The following is a 23,394-nucleotide window of genomic DNA, read 5'->3' as shown; positions in this document are numbered from 1 at the left end:
TCCATCATCACCACACAGCACACCTCCATCATCACCACACAGCACACCTCCATCATCACCACACAGCACACCTCCATCATCATCACACAGCACACCTCCATCATCACCACACAGCACACCTCCATCATCACCACACAGCATACCTCCATCATCACCACACAGCACACCTCCATCATCACCACACAGCATACCTTCATCATCACACAGCACACCTTCATCACCATACAGCACACCTTCATCACCACACAGCACACCTTCATCACCACACAGCACACCTTCATCACCACACAGCACACCTTCATCATCACCACACAGCACACCATCATCACCATACAGCACACCTCCATCATCACCACACAGCACACCTTCATCACCACACAGCACACCTCCATCATCACCACACAGCACACCTTCATCACCACACAGCACACCTCCATCATCACCACACAGCACACCTTCATCATCACCACACAGCACACCTTCATCACCACACAGCACACCTTCATCACCATACAGCACACCTTCATCACCACACAGCACACCTTCACCACACAGCACACCTTCATCACCACACAGCACACCTTCATCATCACACAGCACACCTTCATCACCACACAGCACACCTTCACCACCATACAGCACACCTTCATCACCACACAGCACACCTTCATCACCATACAGCACACCTTCATCACCATACAGCACACCTTCATCACCACACAGCACACCTTCACCACCATACAGCACACCACCTTCACCACACAGCACACCTTCACCACCATACAGCACACCTTCATCACCACACAGCACACCTTCATCACCACACAGCACACCTTCATCACCACACAGCACACCTTCATCACCACATAGCACACCTTCACCACCATACAGCACACCTTCATCACCACACAGCACACCTTCACCATACAGCACACCTCCATCACCACACAGCACACCTTCACCATACAGCACACCTCCATCACCACACAGCACACCTCCATCACCACACAGCACACCTTCATCACCACACAGCACACCTCCATCACCACACAGCACACCTTCATCACCACACAGCACACCTTCATCACCATACAGCACACCTTCACCACACAGCACACCATCATCACCATACAGCACACCTCCATCACCACACAGCACACCTCCATCACCACACAGCACACCTTCATCACCACACAGCACACCTTCATCACCACACAGCACACCTCCATCACCACACAGCACACCTTCATCACCACACAGCACACCTTCATCACCACACAGCACACCTCCATCACCACACAGCACACCTTCATAATCACCACACAGCACACCATCACCACACAGCACACCTTCATCACCATACTGCACGCCTTCATCACCACACAGCACACCTTCATCACCACACAGCACACCATCACACAGCACACCTTCATCACCATGCAGCACACCTTCATCACCATACTGCACGCCTTCATCACCACACAGCACACCTTCATCACCATACTGCACGCCTTCATCACCACACAGCACACCTTCATCACCACACAGCACACCTTCATCACACAGCACACCTTCATCACCATGCAGCACACCTTCATCACCATACTGCACACCTTCATCATCACACAGCACACCTTCATCACCACACAGCACACCTTCATCACCACGCAGCACACCACCATCACCATGCAGCACACCTTCATCACCATACAACACACCTTCATCACCACACAGCACACCTTCATCACCACACAGCACACCTTCATCACCACACAGCACACCTTCACCACCACACAGCACACCTTCATCACCACACAGCACACCTTCATCACCACACAACACACCTTCATCACCACACAGCACACCTTCATCACCACACAGCACACCTTCATCACCATACAGCACACCTTCATCACCACACAGCACACCTTCATCACCATACAGCACACCATCATCACCATACAGCACACCATCATCACCACACAGCACACCTTCATCACCACACAGCACACCTTCATCACCACACAGCACACCTTCACCACACAGCACACCTTCATCACCACACAGCACACCTTCATCACCATACTGCACGCCTTCATCACCATACAGCACACCTTCATCACCATACAGCACACCTTCATCACCACATAGCACACCTTCATCATCACACGGCACACCTTCATCACCATACAGCACACCTTCATCACACGGCACACCTTCATCACACCTTCATCACCACACAGCACACCTTCATCACCACATAGCACACCTTCATCATCACACGGCACACCTTCATCACCATACAGCACACCTTCACCACACCTTCATCACCACACAGCACACCTTCATGACCATACAGCACACCTTCATCACCGTACCACGGGGCGCAACAGCCAAGTGGTCACAGTGTTGTACTGCTCATTACACTGGCTGTACATGCTGCTGTTCGCCAACAGCCCAGTGGTTGCAGTGTTGTACTGCTTATTACACTGGCTGTACATGCTGCTGTTTGCCAACAGCCCAGTGGTTACAGTGTTGAACTGCTCATTACACTGGCTGTACATGCTGTTGTTTGCCAACAGCCAAGTGGTTACAGTGTTGTACTGCTCATTACACTGGCTGTACATGCTGCTGTTTGCAAACAGCCCAGCGGTTAAAGCGCTGGACTGCCATCAATGTGAGTGTCCCGGGTTTAAATCTCGGTAAACGGCACCTGGTGGGTAAAGGGTGGAGATTCCCCCCCCCCCACCCCCCCGATCTCCCAGGTCAACATAATAAATGCAGACCTGCTTGTGCCTGAAACCCCTTCGTGGGTATATGCAAGCAGAGGATCAAATACGCATGTTCAAGATCTTGTAATCCATGTCAGTGTTTGGTGGGTTATGGAAACAAGAACATACCCAGCATGCACACCTCTGAAAACGGAGTATGGCTGCCTACAAGGTGGGGTAAAACGGTCATACATGTAAAAGCCACTCGTGTACATATGAGTGAACATAGGAATTGCAGCCCACGAATGAAGAAGAAGAAGAAACACCATATGCTCACGGATCATAAGCTTTGGCGGTATGGACTGGACGTGAATGACACTTGTAATGTACCGTAAAGTTCGGTCTATTGAGCGCACTGGTATATAAACCGCACCCACTAAATTTTGGAAAAAAATTGAACTTTATACATACATAAGCCGCACCGGTTTATAAGCCGCACTTATTTCCGGTACCAGAACACATACTGATACTAAGAAAAGCTGTCGATACTGTAGGTTATGAAATAAACACAAGCGGGAACAACAGAAAGAAAAGCAAGCGAAAATACTGCTAGTGCCACAAAAAAATAAATAAACACAACGAAAACGCTTGAGCAGAGTAGAACTGAATGCTGATCTGAAGGCTTTAATGCGTGCGGATTTGATTTATAAAACGTGAACAGTTAGCACACTATCCTGAAGCTCATCCAAAAGTTCATGGACAGAAATCATGAATTCGGTGAGTTGAAGGGCAGCTAAGAATAGACGAGAACGTGACGCTCCCGGGATCGTTAAAATCGGCAAATAAGCCGCATCATTGTATAAGCCGCAGAGGTTGAAGCTGGGGTAAAAAGTCGTGGCTTATAGACCGAGCTTTACAGTAGTTGTATTCAATGTCACAAATATGGTGATACTGATCATGGATTGTATTCAACATCAGATAACAACTGTGATGTGGTGTTAACATGAACAACTGAATTCAACATCACATACAATCATGAAGTAGAAAATGAACAATGACTGCATTCAACATCACATACTATCATGATACAGAACATGAACTATGATTGCATTCAACATCACATACTATCATGATACAGAACATGAACTATGACTGCATTCAACATCACATACTATCATGATACAGAACATGAACTATGACTGCATTCAACATCACATACTATCATGATACAGAACATGAACTATGACTGCATTCAACATCACATACAATCATGATACAGAACATGAACTATGACTGCATTCAACATCACATACAATCATAATTCTGAACATGAGCAATGACTGAATTCAATGTCATATACAATCATGACATTGAACATAAACAATAATTATTGGGTATTGTATTTGTATTTCTTTTTATCACAACAGATTTCTCTGTGTGAAATTCAGGCTGCTCTCCCCAGGGAGAGCGCGTCGCTACACTACAGCGCCACCCATTTTTTTGTATTTTTTCCTGCGTGCAGTTTTATTTGTTTTTCCTATCAAAGTGGATTTTTATACAAAATTTTGCCAGGAACAACCCTTTTGCTGCCGTGGGTTCTTTTACGTGCGCCAAGTGCATGCTGCACACGGGACCTCGGTTTATCGTCTCATCCGAATGACTAGCATCCAGACCACCACTCAAGGTCTAGTGGAGGGGGAGAAAATATCGGCAGCTGAGCTGTGATTTGAACCAGCATGCTCAGATTTCCTCGCTTCCTAGGCGGACGCGTTACCTCGAGGCCATCACAGCATACACACAACTCCACTGCGCTGCTTCCATTTGTCACTTCTTGTCTGTTGACACACTAAAAAACAATTCTCACTGGTGCGTCCGTCTTCTCAAAACTGCGTTGTTGTAAATTTCTGCTTGCTGGTTCTCCACAGTAAAATTGTTCATAAACTGCAAAAAGTCCAAAACTCAGCTGCCCGTCTCAGTCCGACGTGCTGAAATGCCCCCCAAAATGGCCGTTTTCGGCGACGGGCGCAATAGCCGAGTGGTTAAAGCGTTGGACTGTCAATCTGAGGGTCCCGGGTTCAAATCACGGTGATGGCGCCTGGTGGGTAAAGGGTGGAGATTTTCACGATCTCCCAGGTCAACATATGTGCAGACCTGCTAGTGCCTGAACCCCCTTTGTGTGTATATGCAAGCAGAAGATCAAATACGCACGTTAAAGATCCTGTAATCCATGTCAGCGTTCGGTGGGTTATGGAAACAAGAACATACCCAGCATGCACACCCCCGAAAACGGAGTATGGCTGCCTACATGGCGGGGTAAAAACGGTCATATATGTAAAAGCCCACTCGTGCACATATGAGTGAATGCAGAAGAAGAAGAAGAAGGCCGTATTCAGCCCCTTCTAAAACAACTCCACTGGTTGCAAATACAGACCAGGATTAATATAAACTCGCCACCCATTGCTTTCACGCTTTGTCTGGTTCTTCGTCAAACTTTTCTGATCTCCTCACCGTTTACATTCCAGCAAGACAACTACGTTCATCATCAGACAGTCACTTTCTCTAAATATCCTGTTATGTTGTGTGTGTGTGTGTGTGTGTGTGTGTGTGTGTGCGTGTGCGTGTGTGTAGTCACATTTTGGTGTGTGTATGTAACATAGATATAATGTTTTATGTTAAAAAAAGCGTTTTTGTAAAGCACCTAGAGCAGATTTCTGGATAGTGTGCTATATAAGTATCCATTATTATTATTATGTTTGTTAGTCCTTCCGTCAAAGATCCTTCACATTCACTGCATCCATAAAGTGGAACTCCTTGCCATATGAATGAAGACACCCCCAGTCCATTTCCACCTTAAAAAACCAACCTCAATACTCGTCTGTTTAAAACTGCCTTTAATTAACTGATCTCCTGATGCCTGTGATGGTGTGGGTGTGTGCTTGTTTCAGTTTCGGTTTTCAGAATATGTTGTTGTGGTGTTGTGTGGAGGGGATGGGGGGGTGTGGGGGGGGGAGAGGAAGGCTGACTTTGGGGTGGTGATGTTGTTGTGGTGTTGTGTGGAGGGGGGGGGTGGAGGAAGAGGAAGGCTGACTTTGGGGTGGTGATGTTGTTGTGGTGTTGTGTGGAGGGGGGGGGGGAGGAAGAGGAAGGCTGACTTTGGGGTGGTGATGTTGTTGTGGTGTTGTGTGGAGGGGGGGGGGAGGAAGAGGAAGGCTGATTTTGGGGTGGTGATGTTGTTGTGGTGTTGTGTGGAGGGGGGGGGGGGGGAGGAAGAGGAAGGCTGACTTTGGGGTGGTGCAGTTGAGTATTGCATTTGTTTGGGTGTTGTGATGTATGAGATTGCTTCCAGATGTTTGAACTGGTTTTTAAGCGATTATTATGGACATTGAATTTAGTATGTACTTTAGATGCAATGTCTTAGTTGGACCAACCTGCACATGTGTGTGTGTGTGTGTGTGTGTGTGTGTGTGTGTGTGTGTACATATCTGTAACTATATGTACATATTTCTAAAATTCTGATTTTGCTAAATAGGTACTATTCAACTGTGAAGCGCTTAGAGCATACCATCTGATAAGGTGCTATATAAATATAAATAAACTCATTATAATTAAATTCAAAGTGACATGATACTGAACATGAACAATGACTGTAACAGTAATTACTACATTCAACATCCAATTACAATGTACACACACACACATCTTTTAGCACTTGTTCGCAAGCACACTGCACACATTCACAGGTGCAATTCTTCAAGCACCGTCACTGCTAACAGAAACACACTAACACACTAACTTGGTAATTGCTACCAAGTACACTGTGCTTCTCAAAGTCAAATCAAAATGCCTCATGATACTGCTATGTATTACCCAGGCCATATGAAATAAGAAAACTTGCAATTACATTTCCAGATATATCGCCAAACTTCAGTTTGCAAAAAGCTGATAGCTTAGCACCAAAGTATAATGAACTGTTCGCTGTGTTCCGATAAATTCTGCAGACTGAGCATGAAAAGTCAGTGTGTGTAACTGTGACTCAAGTGGGGGAAAAACACACAAGGACACTCTATCCATATGGGTCCCCCCCCCCATCCTTTTTCTATCTCACACACATGCCTACATACATATACTCATTCATCCAGACTTGTGTACACACACTCACACACACACACAATGAAGTCCACGTTTGACTGTTAACACTACTATTTAAAACAAGAGAGGCAAGGCCTTCAAGACTCACTTGTGATACACTTAAAAAAAAAATCCAAGCTTTTTATGTATTGAGTATAATTTCAAAATGTAATGTTTGAGAAAGATCAGTTTAAAGCAAATTAAGTCCCCTAGCATTAATTACAGAGTAATTTCCCTTTTTTACTATCTGCACCAAAACGTTTGCAAAATAAATAAAACTTCCATCCTTTGCAAAAGAAGTTCCTGTTTGAACAAAAAATGAAAATAATGACTGCTCTTGTTGTTGGGTCAGTATATCAGATCAAAGTGCCAAGTTTTGAGAATACAAAAAATATAAATATTATCGTAAATGCAGTTTGCATATAATTAGGCTTCATTTTTTATTTTTTTTGTGCCCATCCCAGAGGTGCAATATTGTTTTAAACAAGATGACTGGAAAGAACTGAATTTTTCCTATTTTTATGCCTAATTTGGTGTCAACTGACAAAGTATTTGCAGAGAAAATGTCAATGTTAAAGTTTACCATGGACACACAGACACACACACACACAGACAACTGAACACCGGGTTAAAACATAGACTCACTTTGTTTACACAAGTGAGTCAATAATGAGAGAAACAAACTGGATCACGGCAGCACAAAGAGCTGCTGTAGCATTCATGTAGACACCAAGGCCTGATCAGAGTGCTGGGTGTACAACAAGGTCAGGCATCAGCTCCTACTTTTTTTTTCGTTTCTCTCAAACAGCAGACGTGGTGTCGTGTATATGAATAAATCCTCACGCTTTGACGCCCCCATGAAACTGAACATGGAAATCATGACATCAAGCCTCGCCTTCAGTTTCAGTTTTTCAAGGCGGCATCACTGCGTCTGGACAAAATTCCAACAACACCACATCTTGGCCCAACACTCGGCTTATATCACAGATTGACATAAGTTTACATTTGGGCCAACAGCAAAGTGAGAGCTGTATTATCAATGGTTTCTCCAGTCAATGGGAAATCATTTACAGCGTAGTCTTTTGTGAAGGACTATGACTCTCAAACTAGGAGGTGAAATTGCACTGGCTCTTAGTGCTGTAGCCTTGTGGGCTAGTCGGCCTTTGGGAACCATCCCAACGCCGACTGTCCTAAAACCCTCTTGGCCGAGAGAGTGGGGATGTAACTTGGGCAAGACACTCTCCACTATAACCAAATTCTAGCCCAAATAGTTGGAACAGCAGTTGCCTCCTCTGCTGTTCTGGTGGTCATAGTCAGACACGACTGACTATCAAATATACACCACATCTGCCTGGCAGACACCTGACCAGCTGCATAACCCCAACGCCATCGGTCAGGCCTTGAGTGTATGCTTATCTTTTTGTCTACACATCACAGTGGATCTCTTCAACAGAATTTTGCCAGAGGACGACTCAGTGTATTGTCTCCTCCGTATGACTAGACGCTCGGCTCAGTTTGATTTTCCATTCAAGCTTAGGAGAAAGGGGTGCGATTCTGAGATTCGAACCAGGGCCCTCACGGACATTGTACTGGAAGATAAGCGATAAACCATTCAGCCATCTTGCTCCTCTAGCTCACTGTGTGTGTTTGTGTGAGTGTGTGTGTGTTACTCACTTCCATTTCGTAAACAATGAGCAAAATTGTGTCTCTCAGTCTGACGCTGTGTTATCCCCTTGTACATGTATACATGTATTGAGCATAACTACATTTATATGTGTATATGTCTTTTAGTTAAAACAAAGGCAAATACAGTTTTCATGTGTTAAGTATAACTACATTTATATGTGTGTATGTGTACATGCCTCCTTAAACAGCGGCAGATATGTAAGTCGGCGAATGTGCTAGTACCTTTTACATGTGTACATGTCTCGAAAAACAACAGCAGGTATGTGTAAGTCAACTAATGTGCTAGTACCTTTTATACGTGTACATGTCTCTTAAAACAACGACAATTATGTAAAGTCGGCCATTGCGCTGGTACCTGCACCGTAGTCAAATAACGATTCATTCATTCTTTCATCCCTTCCTTCGCTCACTGACCTTCAACTCGTCCTCGGAGGCCAGCCCCGCGGTGACGATGCGCTCCTTCCACAGGCCGATGGGGTCACGCTTCTGTCGCACCTCCTGCACCTCCTCTCGGGTACGGTAACTGGGGGACACAGCACAGCAACACACTGCTCACTCTAACTACAGGTACGGTAACTGGGGGACACAGCACAGCAACACACTGCTCACTCTAACCACAGGTACGGTAACTGGGGGACACAGCACAGCAACACACTGCTCACTCTAACTACAGGTACATTAACTGGAGGACACAGCACAGCAACACACTGCTCACTCTAACTACAGGTACGGTAACTGGGGGACACAGCACAGCAACACACTGCTCACTCTAACTACAGGTACGGTAACTGGGGGACACAGCACAGCAACACACTGCTCACTCTAACTACAGGTACGGTAACTGGGGGACACATCACAGCAACACACTGCTCACTCTAACTACAGGTATGGTAACTGGGGGACACACCACAGCAACACGCTGCTCACTCTAACCACAGGTACAGTAACTGGGGGACACAGCACAGCAATACACTGCTCACTCTAACTACAGGTAATGTAACTGGGGGACACATCACAGCAACACACTGCTCACTCTAACTACAGGTACGGTAACTGGGGGACACAGCACAGCAACACACTGCTCACTCTAACTACAGGTACGGTAACTGGGGGACAAAGAACAGCAACACACTGCTCACTCTAACTACAGGTACGGTAACTGGAGGACACAGCACAGCAACACACTGCTCACTCTAACTACAGGTACGGTAACTGGGGGACAAAGAACAGCAACACACTGCTCACTCTAACTACAGGTACGGTAACTGGGGGACACAGCACAGCAACACACTGCTCACTCTAACCACAGGTACGGTAACTGGGGGACACAGCACAGCAACACACTGCTCACTCTAACTACAGGTACATTAACTGGGGGACACAGCACAGCAACACACTGCTCACTCTAACTACAGGTACATTAACTGGAGCACAGCACAGCAACACACTGCTCACTCTAACTACAGGTACATTAACTGGGGGACACAGCACAGCAACACACTGCTCACTCTAACTACAGGTACGGTAACTGGGGGACACAGCACAGCAACACACTGCTCACTCTAACTACAGGTATGGTAACTGGGGGACACAGCACAGCAACACGCTGCTCACTCTAACTACAGGTACGGTAACTGGGGGACACACCACAGCAACACACTGCTCACTCTAACTACAGGTACGGTAACTGGGGGACACAGCACAGCAACACACTGCTCACTCTAACTACAGGTACGGTAACTGGGGGACACAGCACAGCAACACACTGCTCACTCTAACTACAGGTACGGTAACTGGGGGACACAGCACAGCAACACGCTGCTCACTCTAACTACAGGTACATTAACTGGGGGACACAGCACAGCAACACACTGCTCACTCTAACTACAGGTACGGTAACTGGGGGACACAGCACAGCAACACGCTGCTCACTCTAACTACAGGTACATTAACTGGGGGACACAGCACAGCAACACACTGCTCACTCTAACTACAGGTAATGTAACTGGGGGACACATCACAGCAACACACTGCTCACTCTAACTACAGGTACATTAACTGGGGGACACAGCACAGCAACACACTGCTCACTCTAACTACAGGTACGGTAACTGGAGGACAGACCACAGCAACACACTGCTCACTCTAACTACAGGTACGGTAACTGTGGGACACACCACAGCAACACGCTGCTCACTCTAACTACAGGTACCGTAACTGGGGGACACACCACAGCAACACACTGCTCACTCTAACTACAGGTACGGTAACTGGGGGACACAGCACAGCAACACACTGCTCACTCTAACTACAGGTACCGTAACTGGGGGACACATCACAGCAACACACTGCTCACTCTAACTACAGGTACGGTAACTGGGGGACACAGCACAGCAACACGCTGCTCACTCTAACCACAGGTACGGTAACTGGGGTACACATCACAGCAACACACTGCTCACTCTAACCACAGGTACGGTAACTGGGGGACACAGCACAGCAACACACTGCTCACTCTAACTACAGGTACGGTAACTGGGGTACACACCACAGCAACACACTGCTCACTCTAACCACAGGTACGGTAACTGGGGGACACAGCACAGCAACACACTGCTCACTCTAACTACAGGTACATTAACTGGGGGACACAGCACAGCAACACACTGCTCACTCTAACTACAGGTACATTAACTGGGGGACACAGCACAGCAACACACTGCTCACTCTAACTACAGGTACGGTAACTGGGGGACACAGCACAGCAACACACTGCTCACTCTAACTACAGGTACGGTAACTGGGGGACACAGCACAGCAACACACTGCTCACTCTAACTACAGGTACGGTAACTGGGGTACACACCACAGCAACACACTGCTCACTCTAACTACAGGTACGGTAACTGGGGGACACAGCACAGCAACACACTGCTCACTCTAACCACAGGTACGGTAACTGGGGGACACAGCACAGCAACACACTGCTCACTCTAACTACAGGTACGGTAACTGGGGGACACAGCACAGCAACACACTGCTCACTCTAACTACAGGTACATTAACTGGGGGACACAGCACAGCAACACACTGCTCACTCTAACTACAGGTAAGGTAACTGGGGGACACAGCACAGCAACACACTGCTCACTCTAACTACAGGTACGGTAACTGGAGGACAGACCACAGCAACACACTGCTCACTCTAACTACAGGTAATGTAACTGGGGGACACAGCACAGCAACACACTGCTCACTCTAACTACAGGTACATTAACTGGAGGACACATCACAGCAACACACTGCTCACTCTAACTACAGGTACGGTAACTGGGGGACACAGCACAGCAACACACTGCTCACTCTAACTACAGGTACGGTAACTGGGGGACACAGCACAGCAACACACTGCTCACTCTAACTACAGGTATGGTAACTGGGGGACACACCACAGCAACACGCTGCTCACTCTAACCACAGGTACAGTAACTGGGGGACACAGCACAGCAATACACTGCTCACTCTAACTACAGGTAATGTAACTGGGGGACACATCACAGCAACACACTGCTCACTCTAACTACAGGTACGGTAACTGGGGGACACAGCACAGCAACACACTGCTCACTCTAACTACAGGTACGGTAACTGGGGGACAAAGAACAGCAACACACTGCTCACTCTAACTACAGGTACGGTAACTGGAGGACACAGCACAGCAACACACTGCTCACTCTAACTACAGGTACGGTAACTGGGGGACAAAGAACAGCAACACACTGCTCACTCTAACTACAGGTACGGTAACTGGGGGACACAGCACAGCAACACACTGCTCACTCTAACTACAGGTACGGTAACTGGGGGACACAGCACAGCAACACACTGCTCACTCTAACTACAGGTACATTAACTGGAGCACAGCACAGCAACACACTGCTCTCTAACTACAGGTACATTAACTGGGGGACACACCACAGCAACACACTGCTCACTCTAACTACAGGTACGGTAACTGGGGGACACAGCACAGCAACACACTGCTCACTCTAACTACAGGTACATTAACTGGGGGACACAGCACAGCAACACACTGCTCACTCTAACTACAGGTAATGTAACTGGGGGACACATCACAGCAACACACTGCTCACTCTAACTACAGGTACATTAACTGGGGGACACAGCACAGCAACACACTGCTCACTCTAACTACAGGTACGGTAACTGGAGGACAGACCACAGCAACACACTGCTCACTCTAACTACAGGTACGGTAACTGTGGGACACACCACAGCAACACGCTGCTCACTCTAACTACAGGTACCGTAACTGGGGGACACACCACAGCAACACACTGCTCACTCTAACTACAGGTACGGTAACTGGGGGACACAGCACAGCAACACACTGCTCACTCTAACCACAGGTACCGTAACTGGGGGACACATCACAGCAACACACTGCTCACTCTAACTACAGGTACGGTAACTGGGGGACACAGCACAGCAACACACTGCTCACTCTAACTACAGGTACGGTAACTGGGGGACACATCACAGCAACAAACTGCTCACTCTAACCACAGGTACGGTAACTGGGGGACACACCACAGCAACAAACTGCTCAAACTACAGGTACGGTAACTGGGGGACACACCACAGCAACACACTGCTCACTCTAACTACAGGTACGGTAACTGGGGGACACAGCACAGCAACACACTGCTCACTCTAACTACAGGTACGGTAACTGGGGGACACACCACAGCAACACACTGCTCACTCTAACTACAGGTACATTAACTGGAGGACACAGCACAGCAACACACTGCTCACTCTAACCACAGGTACGGTAACTGGAGCACACATCACAGCAACACGCTGCTCACTCTAACTACAGGTACATTAACTGGGGGACACAGCACAGCAACACACTGCTCACTCTAACTACAGGTACGGTAACTGGGGGACACAGCACAGCAACACACTGCTCACTCTAACTACAGGTACATTAACTGGGGGACACAGCACAGCAACACACTGCTCACTCTAACCACAGGTACGGTAACTGGGGGACACATCACAGCAACACACTGCTCACTCTAACCACAGGTACCGTAACTGGGGGACACAGCACAGCAACACACTGCTCACTCTAACTACAGGTACAGTAACTGGTGGACACAGCAACACACTGCTCACTCTAACTACAGGTACGGTAACTGGGGGACACAGCACAGCAACACACTGCTCACTCTAACTACAGGTACGGTAACTGGGGGACACATCACAGCAACACACTGCTCACTCTAACTACAGGTACGGTAACTGGGGGACACAGCACAGCAACACACTGCTCACTCTAACTACAGGTACGGTAACTGGGGGACACATCACAGCAACACACTGCTCACTCTAACTACAGGTACGGTAACTGGAGGACACAGCACAGCAACACACTGCTCACTCTAATATATCGTTTAAAACTATTTTTGAAAAAGAGACATATATCTAAAGCATTGACGTATACTGTAACAGAGTAGCTATCAAACACCTGAGACTGAATGTATTGCCAGTACAGTGAATCAACATATAAAAAAGATGTGTTTATGCTGTAAATCTTCTATTGAAAATGAAAAACGTATACTGTTTTGAGTGACAATTGTACACCGACATCAGAGAAACATTTCTGAATAACTACATAAGAACTGATTTTGGTACACTACTTTTGTCAAAAAAAACGAGAAACATCACCAGAATTTGTCAAAATCCATTATTCATGCAATGAACAGAAGGAAACGTCTGAACGATGCCATCTGATACGTTTATGATTCAAATAATGATGCTATGTCCATCCCATTCCCTGACAACCTACCCCCCCTCCCCTCTTCCCCAAACTGAAAACTGACCCACCCCCCAGAGCCACCATCCAAGCAATGTTACATGTCTGTCTGAGTGTGTCTGTGTGCGTGCCCCATACCTGATTGAATGACACATTCTCATTCCCTCGCATCTTTTAAATCTCGTCTCAAAACTCACCTTTTCCCTCAGCAGTAAGTTCAACTGTGGCAGGTTCACTTCCTTTGCGTTAGCTGTGCTGGACTATGTATGTATACATATGTATGTGTACATAACTACATGCATGTATATGAATGTGTATTGTGTGCGTGTGCGTTTATGTAAGTTTGTGCCTGCCTATGTGTGCGTATGTGTTAGGGTAGCTGTTAGATACACATGTATTGTTAAAATGTATGTACCCAGTGTGTGTGTGTGTGTGTGTGTGTGTGTGTGTGTGTGTGTGTGTGTGTAGTCATATTTTGGTGTGTGTAACATAGATGTAATGTTTTATGTTAACAAAGCGTTTTTGTAAAGCACCTAGAGCAGATTTCTGGAGAGTGTGCTATATAAGTATCCATTATCATTATTATTATTACAGGAAATGAATGCCGAGTGCCCAATGGCAGCCGTCGGTCACCCTCTACCCAGGTAAGCAGCCTGTTATGCAAATGACCCCGAGTTTGTCAAGCACTGAGAGAACTTGGTCTCTGAATGAGGATAGGTGCGATGTAAGTGTCCATATCAATCATCAAGACGTGAGCCTGGCCCACCGTGACTGACCTTGTGCCCGGGTCGCTCATGCTGTGTCCGTGGTAACGGTAGGTGGCGCACTCTAGGAGAATGGGGCCGTTCTTGACGGCGTAGTCCTTGGCAAACTCTGTGGCCGACTTCACCGACAGCACGTCCATGGAATCCACCTGGGTGTGATAAAAAAAAAACCAACAAACAAAAAATACAAACCAATGTCAGTCAAGTAATGCTTCAAAGGCTGTCATTGGGAAGCATTAGAAAATAAGAAAGAAAAAAAAAAGAAAAAAAAAAAAGAGAGAAATTATATCAGGTGCGGCAAAACAAACTTAGACAAGCACTCGACACAGGAACATTTAACATGATTAAAAAGAAAGTAGATGTAGAAATGCTCATGAAGCAAATAAAGTTAAAAAAAAAATTACGCAATAAAAGGACTGATTCAGACCTGAAAAGAAGTATGGAAATTTTGTCTTAAAACTGCGTCTAAGAGACAGCCTTGCGTGTCCTTCTACCAAGAGCGACCCAGGCTTGATCTCAGCCCAACTGCTAAAACAAGGGAGGTAATACTGTGTCCTGTTTGAGGACATGACACTAGACAGAGCAAGAGCATCAAAGAAATGACAGACAGACAGTAAGACATGTAAAAAAAAAAAAAAGACTTAGCTGCTTGGATGCACAGGTCATGGGTGGAAGATGGCTGCCAGAGGAAGAGGGTGCTCTACAGGCATGCACAGGGGAGGTAACACTGTACTGTATTGTACTGTTTTACTCTTTTTGTCACAACAGATTTCTCTGTGTGAAATTCGGGCTGCTCTCCTCAGGGACAGCGCGTCGCTATACTGAGAGTGCAATTCTGTTTTCCTATCAAAGTGGGTTTTTCTACATAATTTTGCCAGGGACAACCCTTTTGTTGCCATGGGTTCTTTTACGTGCGCTAAGCGCATGCTGCACAATGGACCTCGGTTTATTGTCTCATTCAAATGACTAGTGTCCAGACCACCACTCAAGGTCTAGTGGAGGGGCAGAAAATACTGATGACTGTGGGATTTGAACCAGTGCGCTCAGATTTTCTCGCTTCCTGGACGGACGTGTTACCACTAGGCCATCACTCCACACATACTGGGGGGAGGTAACCAGCTGCATCTAGGAGTGGAGTGATGGCCTAGAGGTAACGCGTCCGCCTTGGAAGCGAGAGAATCTGAACGCGCTGGTTCGAATCACGGCTCAGCCGCCGATATTTTCTCCCCCTCCACTAGACCTTGAGTGGTGGTCTGGACGCTAGTCATTCGGATGAGACGATAAACCAAGGTCCCGTGTGCAGCATGCACTTAGCGCACATAAAAGAACCCACGGCAACAAAAGGGTTGTTCCTGGCAAAATTCTGTAGAAAAATCCACTTCGATAGGAAAAACAAATAATACTGCACGCAGGAAAAAATACAAAAAAAAAAAAAAAAGGGTGGCGCTGTAGTATAGCGACGTGCTCTCCCTGGGGAGAGCAGCCTGAATTTCACACAGAGAAATCTGTTGTGATAAAAAGAAATACAAATACAAATACTCTTGTTTTCTCCCCTTCAGCACGGCAGTAGTTTGCACAGGACAGGGAATCGGACCCCTGTTAAAGTGTGCACCACTGGGTCACAGTGTAGTGTGTGTGATTAAAAGGAAATTTTCTATCTAAAATTACGTTTAAATAACATACTTACCGTGACCCAACTAGTGCAGACTCCGGCAGGGGTCTGACATTCCTGTCCTGTGCAAACTACTATCCGCCAATGCGGAGAAAACGAAACTACGGCCGATAACCTCCCGGAAGTAGGTAACCTCCCCTTTGTCCCACTGGCTAGTGCCCTCTTTTTCCGGCAGCCATTATGACTCCTGTTCCTGTGCTCTCCATACGGCTAAGTTTTTTTGTATTTTCTGTCTGTCTGTCGATTCTCTGGCGTTCTTGTTTTTTGTCAAATTTTGTCTCGAACCAGGTCACATAATTATATGGTTCGACTGGGATACCGGGCTAAACTGATGTTGAAACTGATGTTTGATCTAACATCCATACTGTGACCTGCAAGTGCAGACTCCAGCAGGGGTCTGATTCCTATCATCTGCAGAATACTACTCTGCTCAAGTGGAGGAACTGAAAGTGCCTGCACAGTGTTCCAAGACGCATTCTGTTCTGAACCCTTCTGAGAAGCCAACAGCAAAAACACAGTCATCTAACATGTCCCACTGTAATGCACAATATTGATCTACATTGCTTTCTTCTGCATTTTACAGCAGAGCAATGAATTATAGTCCTTAGCACCAACTGACAAGAGATTCTGTCTGCTGTTCTACTGGACAGCACTGTCAAAGACCGACAACATTGTCTCCAACTTCCTCAAACACTGTGAATGCTGCTAACTTAGTACTGTGTCTCCAACTTCCCCAAACACTACGAATGCTGCTAACTTAGTACTGTGTCTCCAACTTCCCCAAACACTACGAATACTGCTAACTTAGTACTGTGTCTCCAACTTCCCCAAACACTACGAATGCTGCTAACTTAGTACTGTGTCTCCAACTTCCCCAAACACTACGAATGCTGCTAACTTTGTATTGTATTGTACCGGCACTATTTTATTCTGCTGAGCTTTACAGATGTGAATGAAAACCTGTTCATTAATAAGCAAAGAGGACACTTGTGAGTACACAGCACTGCAGGATGTTCTCTGACAAGAAGACCCAATCAATGGCAACCCGATTCCAATAGCACCCACTGCTGCTGCTACTACAATTAGTTCATTGATACAGTGCTTTCAAACCACTCGTCAAACCACTTTACAATAACATATCTGTCAGACACCAAGCATACAACACCCACCCACCCACACATGTATACACAAGGATGAAAGAGATGGTGATCCAGATAGTACAGATAAGAAATGAACTGCCTTAATTATGCGGACTGCTTGAAAAGGAATGTTTTCAGACTGGTTTTAAAGCACACAGATGCCAACCCCTGAACAAGTGTTTGAAGGAACAATTACGAAATTTGGTAGAAACATTTTGAATTTGGTAGGAACACTGGGCCTCCAAGCCACATCAGTAAACATGCATTTTATCTACAAGGCATACAACCTTCAACATGGTGTAACTGTACGCACAATGTGTTCAAATGTAAACACGACATGTGATTAGCTGAGCATCATCACGTGAGACCAAGGTTAGTAGTGACTGCCCTGGCCTCGTGATCGATACGTCCAGAGCGTCTGGGTAATGTCACGACAGGAAAGCATGCGACCATGCTATGTGGTGGAAAATGAACTCCTCGGAACATTTTGATATCGGCGTAATGTCTAAACCACTGACCCAGATGCCCGGAACGTAGTCCCCCCGGGTGTAGTAACTGGTGGAAGCGGAGGCCCTGTCGGCGGAGGTGCCCATGCCGTAGCCGTTGTTCTCGCAGACGTAGATGACAGGCAGGTCCCACAGCTTGGACATGTTGTAGGCCTCAAACAGCTGGCCCTGGTTGGCTGCCCCGTCCCCGTAGAGAGTCACACACACATTCTTCTTGCCCTCGTACTTCATGGCGAAGGCGATGCCTGCACCAAGGGGTACCTGAATCCAGCAACAACAGCAATAAGTTCGTTATTTTCATTTATTATCTTACTGTATTGTATTCGTCCCCATAAAGCGTCACACACACACACACTCTTCTTGCCTTGTACAAGGCGATGCCCACGCCCAGGAGTACCTAAATCCAGCAACAACAACAATAATAACAATGACAATTTCATTTGTTAATGTATTGTATTCATCCACGTAAAGCATCACACACACACACACACTCTTCTTGCCTTGTACAAGGCGATGCCCACGCCCAGGAGTACCTAAATCCAGCAACAACAACAATAATAACAATGACAATTTCATTTGTTAATGTATTGTATTCATCCACGTAAAGCATCACACACACACACACTCTTCTTGCCTTGTACAAGGCGATGCCCATGCCCAGGAGTACCTAAATCCAGCAACAACAACAATAATAACAAAGACAATTTCATTTGTTAATGTATTGTATTCATCCACGTAAAGCATCACACACACACACACTCTTCTTGCCTTGTACAAGGCGATGCCCACGCCCAGGAGTACCTAAATCCAGCAACAACAACAATAATAACAAAGACAATTTCATTTGTTAATGTATTGTATTCGTCCCCATAAAGCGTCACACACACATTCTTCTTGCTCTGGGACTTCATGGGGTACCAAGGGGTACCTGAATCCAGCAATAATAATGCTATAAATATGACTGGTTCATTTGTTATTGTATTATCATTGTATTGAATTGTATCCGTCCCCATACATTTCTTCTTGGTACTTAATGGCAAAGGTGATGCCTGCGCCCAGGGGTACCTGAAACCAACAACAATAAGAATAATGAGTTCAATTGTTATTGTGTTGTATTTGGTCCCGTAAAGCATCACACACACTTTTTTTTCTTGTACTTGTACTTCATGGTAAAGGCTATGCCCACGCCAGTGGTACGTGAAATTAATGTTCAGCTTATCTGTTAATGTATTGTATTACTCTTGTCATAAGAGAATTCTAAAAAATTCAGGCTACTTTTTCTTACCAGAGCGAGTGAGACGCAACAGTGCAGTGCCACCTTTTTTCTTCTTCTTTTTTCTTTCTTTGCCTGCCAGCGTATTTGTTTTCCTATCAGAGAGGATTTTCCTATAGAATTTTGCCAAGGAAAACCCTTTTGTTGCCATGGGTTCTTTTCATGTGTGCTGTGCTAAGCTCATGCTACACATGTTAACTTGGTTTATCGTCTCTTACAAATACTAGTATCCAGACCAACACTAAAGGTCTAGTGGAGAGGGTGAAAATACTGGCAAGTGTGGGATTCAATCCAGCGCATTCGGATTCTCTCGATTCTTTGATGGACGCATTACAACCAGGCCACCACAATACGTTTTGCCCCTGATCAACTTCGCTTTAAGCTCTTCACAATGCAGCAATTCCAATGATAAAACATTATGTGAGATCGTGATCCGTCCAAACATTCAGTCCTACAGAGTGATTAACTCTTTCCAGACGAAGGAATGCTCACGCATTCCTACACAAAACGTATTCGGTTTCGGACAAATGAATGGAATAGCATTCTCCGAAAGTAAAATTCCATCATGCGCTGTACACGTGATTTTGTGATTAGCCAAGCAGAGTGCGCTATTCTGGGTCACTCCACAATCGAACAGTATGATTGGTTAATATGGGATGTGTGGCCTGTCTCGCACACACGCTGACAAAGTCACTGACCGGTCGTCTGCTCGCGTGCCAGCCTGTTAGCAAAGCGGCCTCTTCTCGGAATGTTGTGAAGCGAACAAGGCAGTGACGGCAATGTTTTAGGGTTGCCGAAGTACTTGAAATGCTACAAACTGAAGGGTCGGACATTGAAGAGGTGGATGATGATGAAGAAGAAAGCGAATTTAATGTAGAAAGCGAGCATGGGTATGGTGATTCGGGGTGAAAAATTGGCAGTATTTTCTACATATGGCAAAACTGTAAAAATAAGATGAGAAATTTGATTTTTTTTACATGTAATAGCTCAACACGTAATAAACCAGTTCTGAAAGTTTCATTTTCTTACACAGTATTTTGTATTTTTTGTAATTTTTTTCCCTAACCCTTACAAATGGGCCGTCTGTGGGGAAAAGCAAGGGAGAAAACTTGTCGTCCCGAGTGAGTTAACATGACAAACTATAACAAGACAATGCCCACGCCAAGGGGTATCACTTTGCATGAGGACTTATGTGCATCATTTTCATGATGATACATGGACCCACTATTCCATCAATTTAGCAAAAGAAAAAAAAAAATCTCATGATGGAAAAAAAAAAACAAAAATAGAATCCTCCTCTTTCCTGAATTTGATTTTCAAAAAACTTGTAGTTGTACAGTTTGTGGCCAGGGCCTAAGCGGAGTGCATGCCTTAATATTGAAACAAAGTAAAACATAGGAGACAGAACAAACAAACAAAAAAGACAACAACATACAATATGTAACAAAATGCCAATACAGAAATCCGCATCATACTGAAATGCTCCCATTGATGAAATTAAGGACAATCAACATGGAAATTTGTACGACACAGAAGTATACAAGAATGCATGTAATAAAGAATAATCAAAGAACGCCAATATCGAAAATGAAAACAATACTGAAATATCCCCCCTTCCCCAATCCATTATCCCATGTAAAAAAGAACAAATAACTCTTTCATCGCCACAGGCGACTTAAGTTGACAAGACAGTGCACTGCCATAAGTGACTTTTGTCGAAATCGAGGGGTCATGTAGATAAGACCATTTTTCACACTGTAACAAAACTTGACACCTGCAGCCAGTTTCCCGCCAATAGAACAATGACTAACCTTTGCCCCCTAACTAAGTTTGAAGTGTACAAGTCCATTGTGTCGTTTCGACATGAACCAAAGCCTGTGACTGGGAGCATCATTTCTGAAATAACTGTCGCTGGGAAGTGCTCTTCACACAAGAAACTTGGCAGTGACAAGAGATAATCAAAATCATCACAAAGCGCTCTGACACTGACCTGAGCTCCGACGATGCCGTTACCTCCGTAGAAGTTGTTGGTGTACATGTGCATGGAGCCCCCCTTTCCCCTGGCGCAGCCAGACACACGCCCTGCCCACCAACACACATTGCTCACCGAATGATTCAGCACTTATATAGCTTTTAGAGGCATTTGACTGGCTAATTGACGGGTGCAATAGCTGAGTGGCTAAAGCGTTGGACTGTCAATCTGAGGGTCCCGGGTTCGAATCATGGTGACGGCGCCTGGTGGGTAAAGGGTGGAGATTTTTCCGATCTCCCAGGTCAACATATATGCAGACCTGCTAGTGCCTAAACCCCCTTCGTGTGTATATGCAAGCAGAAGATCAAATACGCACGTTAAAGATCCTGTAATCCATGTCAGCGTTCGGTGGGTTATGGAAACAAGAACATACCCAGCATGCACACCCCCGAAAACGGAGTATGGCTGCCTACATGGCGGGGTAAAAATGGTCATACACGTAAAAGCCCACTCGTGTGCATACGACTGAACGCAGAAGAAGAAAGAAGACTGGCTAAGAGCGGACCGGGCTAGATGGGTCGTCTTTTCACTGGTAGCCGCGCAAAAATTTGGCCAAGCAGAGCAAACCGATAGCCCTAGTTTGTATCAGTTTGATATGGTACAGTGTATGACACCAAACACACTGCATGCACAACATTATCAATGATGGCTTTCCGCAAAAGCTGACACATCTCTCTTGAAAACATTCAGCACAGCCCTAAACAAACAAACAGAAAAAAAACAACAAAAACAAAAAAACAACAGCAAACAAAACTGTTTGAGGGTTAAGTTCCCTTGATCATGTTTCAGTTTCAAGGTGGTGTCAAAGTGTGCAGGCCGATCCATACATGTATGTTACACATCTGCTGTTGAAAAAAAAGAAAAAAAGAACAAGAAAAACAACAACAACAAAAAAAAAGAAAAAAAAAAAAGGGGCAGATACATGACCTTCACATAAACCTCATCCTCATATTTCTGTTCTACGAAACAAATATTCCAAGAACAATTTCTATACATACACTCTTCTTAGTTTTTGTTCCTGTTATTATGATTATAAGCAAATTTGTGTAAATGTAACTCTTTTACTTATGCAAATGTAACTCCATGAATGGAGAGATCTTAGAGAGTTCAGTTTTCAGTTTTACAGAGGCGTCAAAGTGTACGGACTGATCCATGATACAAACAAGAGAGGCAAGGCCTTCAAGACTCACTTGTGATAAATTAAGTCCCCTAGCATTAATTACAAAGTAATTTCCCTTCTTTACTATCTGCACCAAAACGGTTGCAAAATAAATAAAAATTCCATGCTTAGCAAAAGAAGTTCCTGTTTGAACAAAAAATGATAATAATGACTGCTCTTGTTGTTGTGTCAGAATAAGAGGTCAAAGTGCCAAGTTTAGAGAATACAAAAAATATAACAGTAAATGTAGTTTGCATATAATTAGGCTTCATTTTTTATTTTTTTTGTGCCCATCCCAGAAGTGCAATATTGTTTTAAACAAGATGACTGGAAAGAACTGAATTTTTCCTATTTTTATGCCAAATTTGGTGTCAACTGACAAAGTATTTGCAGAGAAAATGTCAATGTTAAAGTTTACCACGGACACACAGACAACCGAACACCGGGTTAAAACATACTCATTTTGTTTACACGAGTGA

At 45.3% G+C, this 23,394-nt stretch overlaps 1 protein-coding gene across 1 annotated transcript in view; it reads right to left on the bottom strand.

Moving 5' to 3' along the window:
• LOC143283144 (putative pyruvate dehydrogenase E1 component subunit alpha, mitochondrial) overlaps window positions 1–23,394 on the bottom strand; it is a 32,747-nt gene that overhangs the window by 3,171 nt on the left and 6,182 nt on the right. Inside the window, exons 5-8 of the mRNA XM_076589287.1 lie at window positions 21,715–21,806; window positions 18,464–18,712; window positions 15,147–15,283; window positions 8,940–9,048 (exon numbers count right to left, since the gene is read on the bottom strand). Of these exons, the coding sequence (XP_076445402.1) occupies window positions 8,940–9,048; window positions 15,147–15,283; window positions 18,464–18,712; window positions 21,715–21,806 (587 nt within the window). The remainder of the gene's footprint in view (window positions 1–8,939; window positions 9,049–15,146; window positions 15,284–18,463; window positions 18,713–21,714; window positions 21,807–23,394) is intronic.

This window comes from Babylonia areolata, chromosome 6, assembly GCF_041734735.1.
Source record: "Babylonia areolata isolate BAREFJ2019XMU chromosome 6, ASM4173473v1, whole genome shotgun sequence".
Lineage (NCBI taxonomy): Eukaryota > Metazoa > Mollusca > Gastropoda > Neogastropoda > Buccinidae > Babylonia > Babylonia areolata.
The sequence above is the reverse complement of the archived record's forward strand: the minus strand, read 5'-3'. Positions and strand labels throughout refer to the sequence as shown.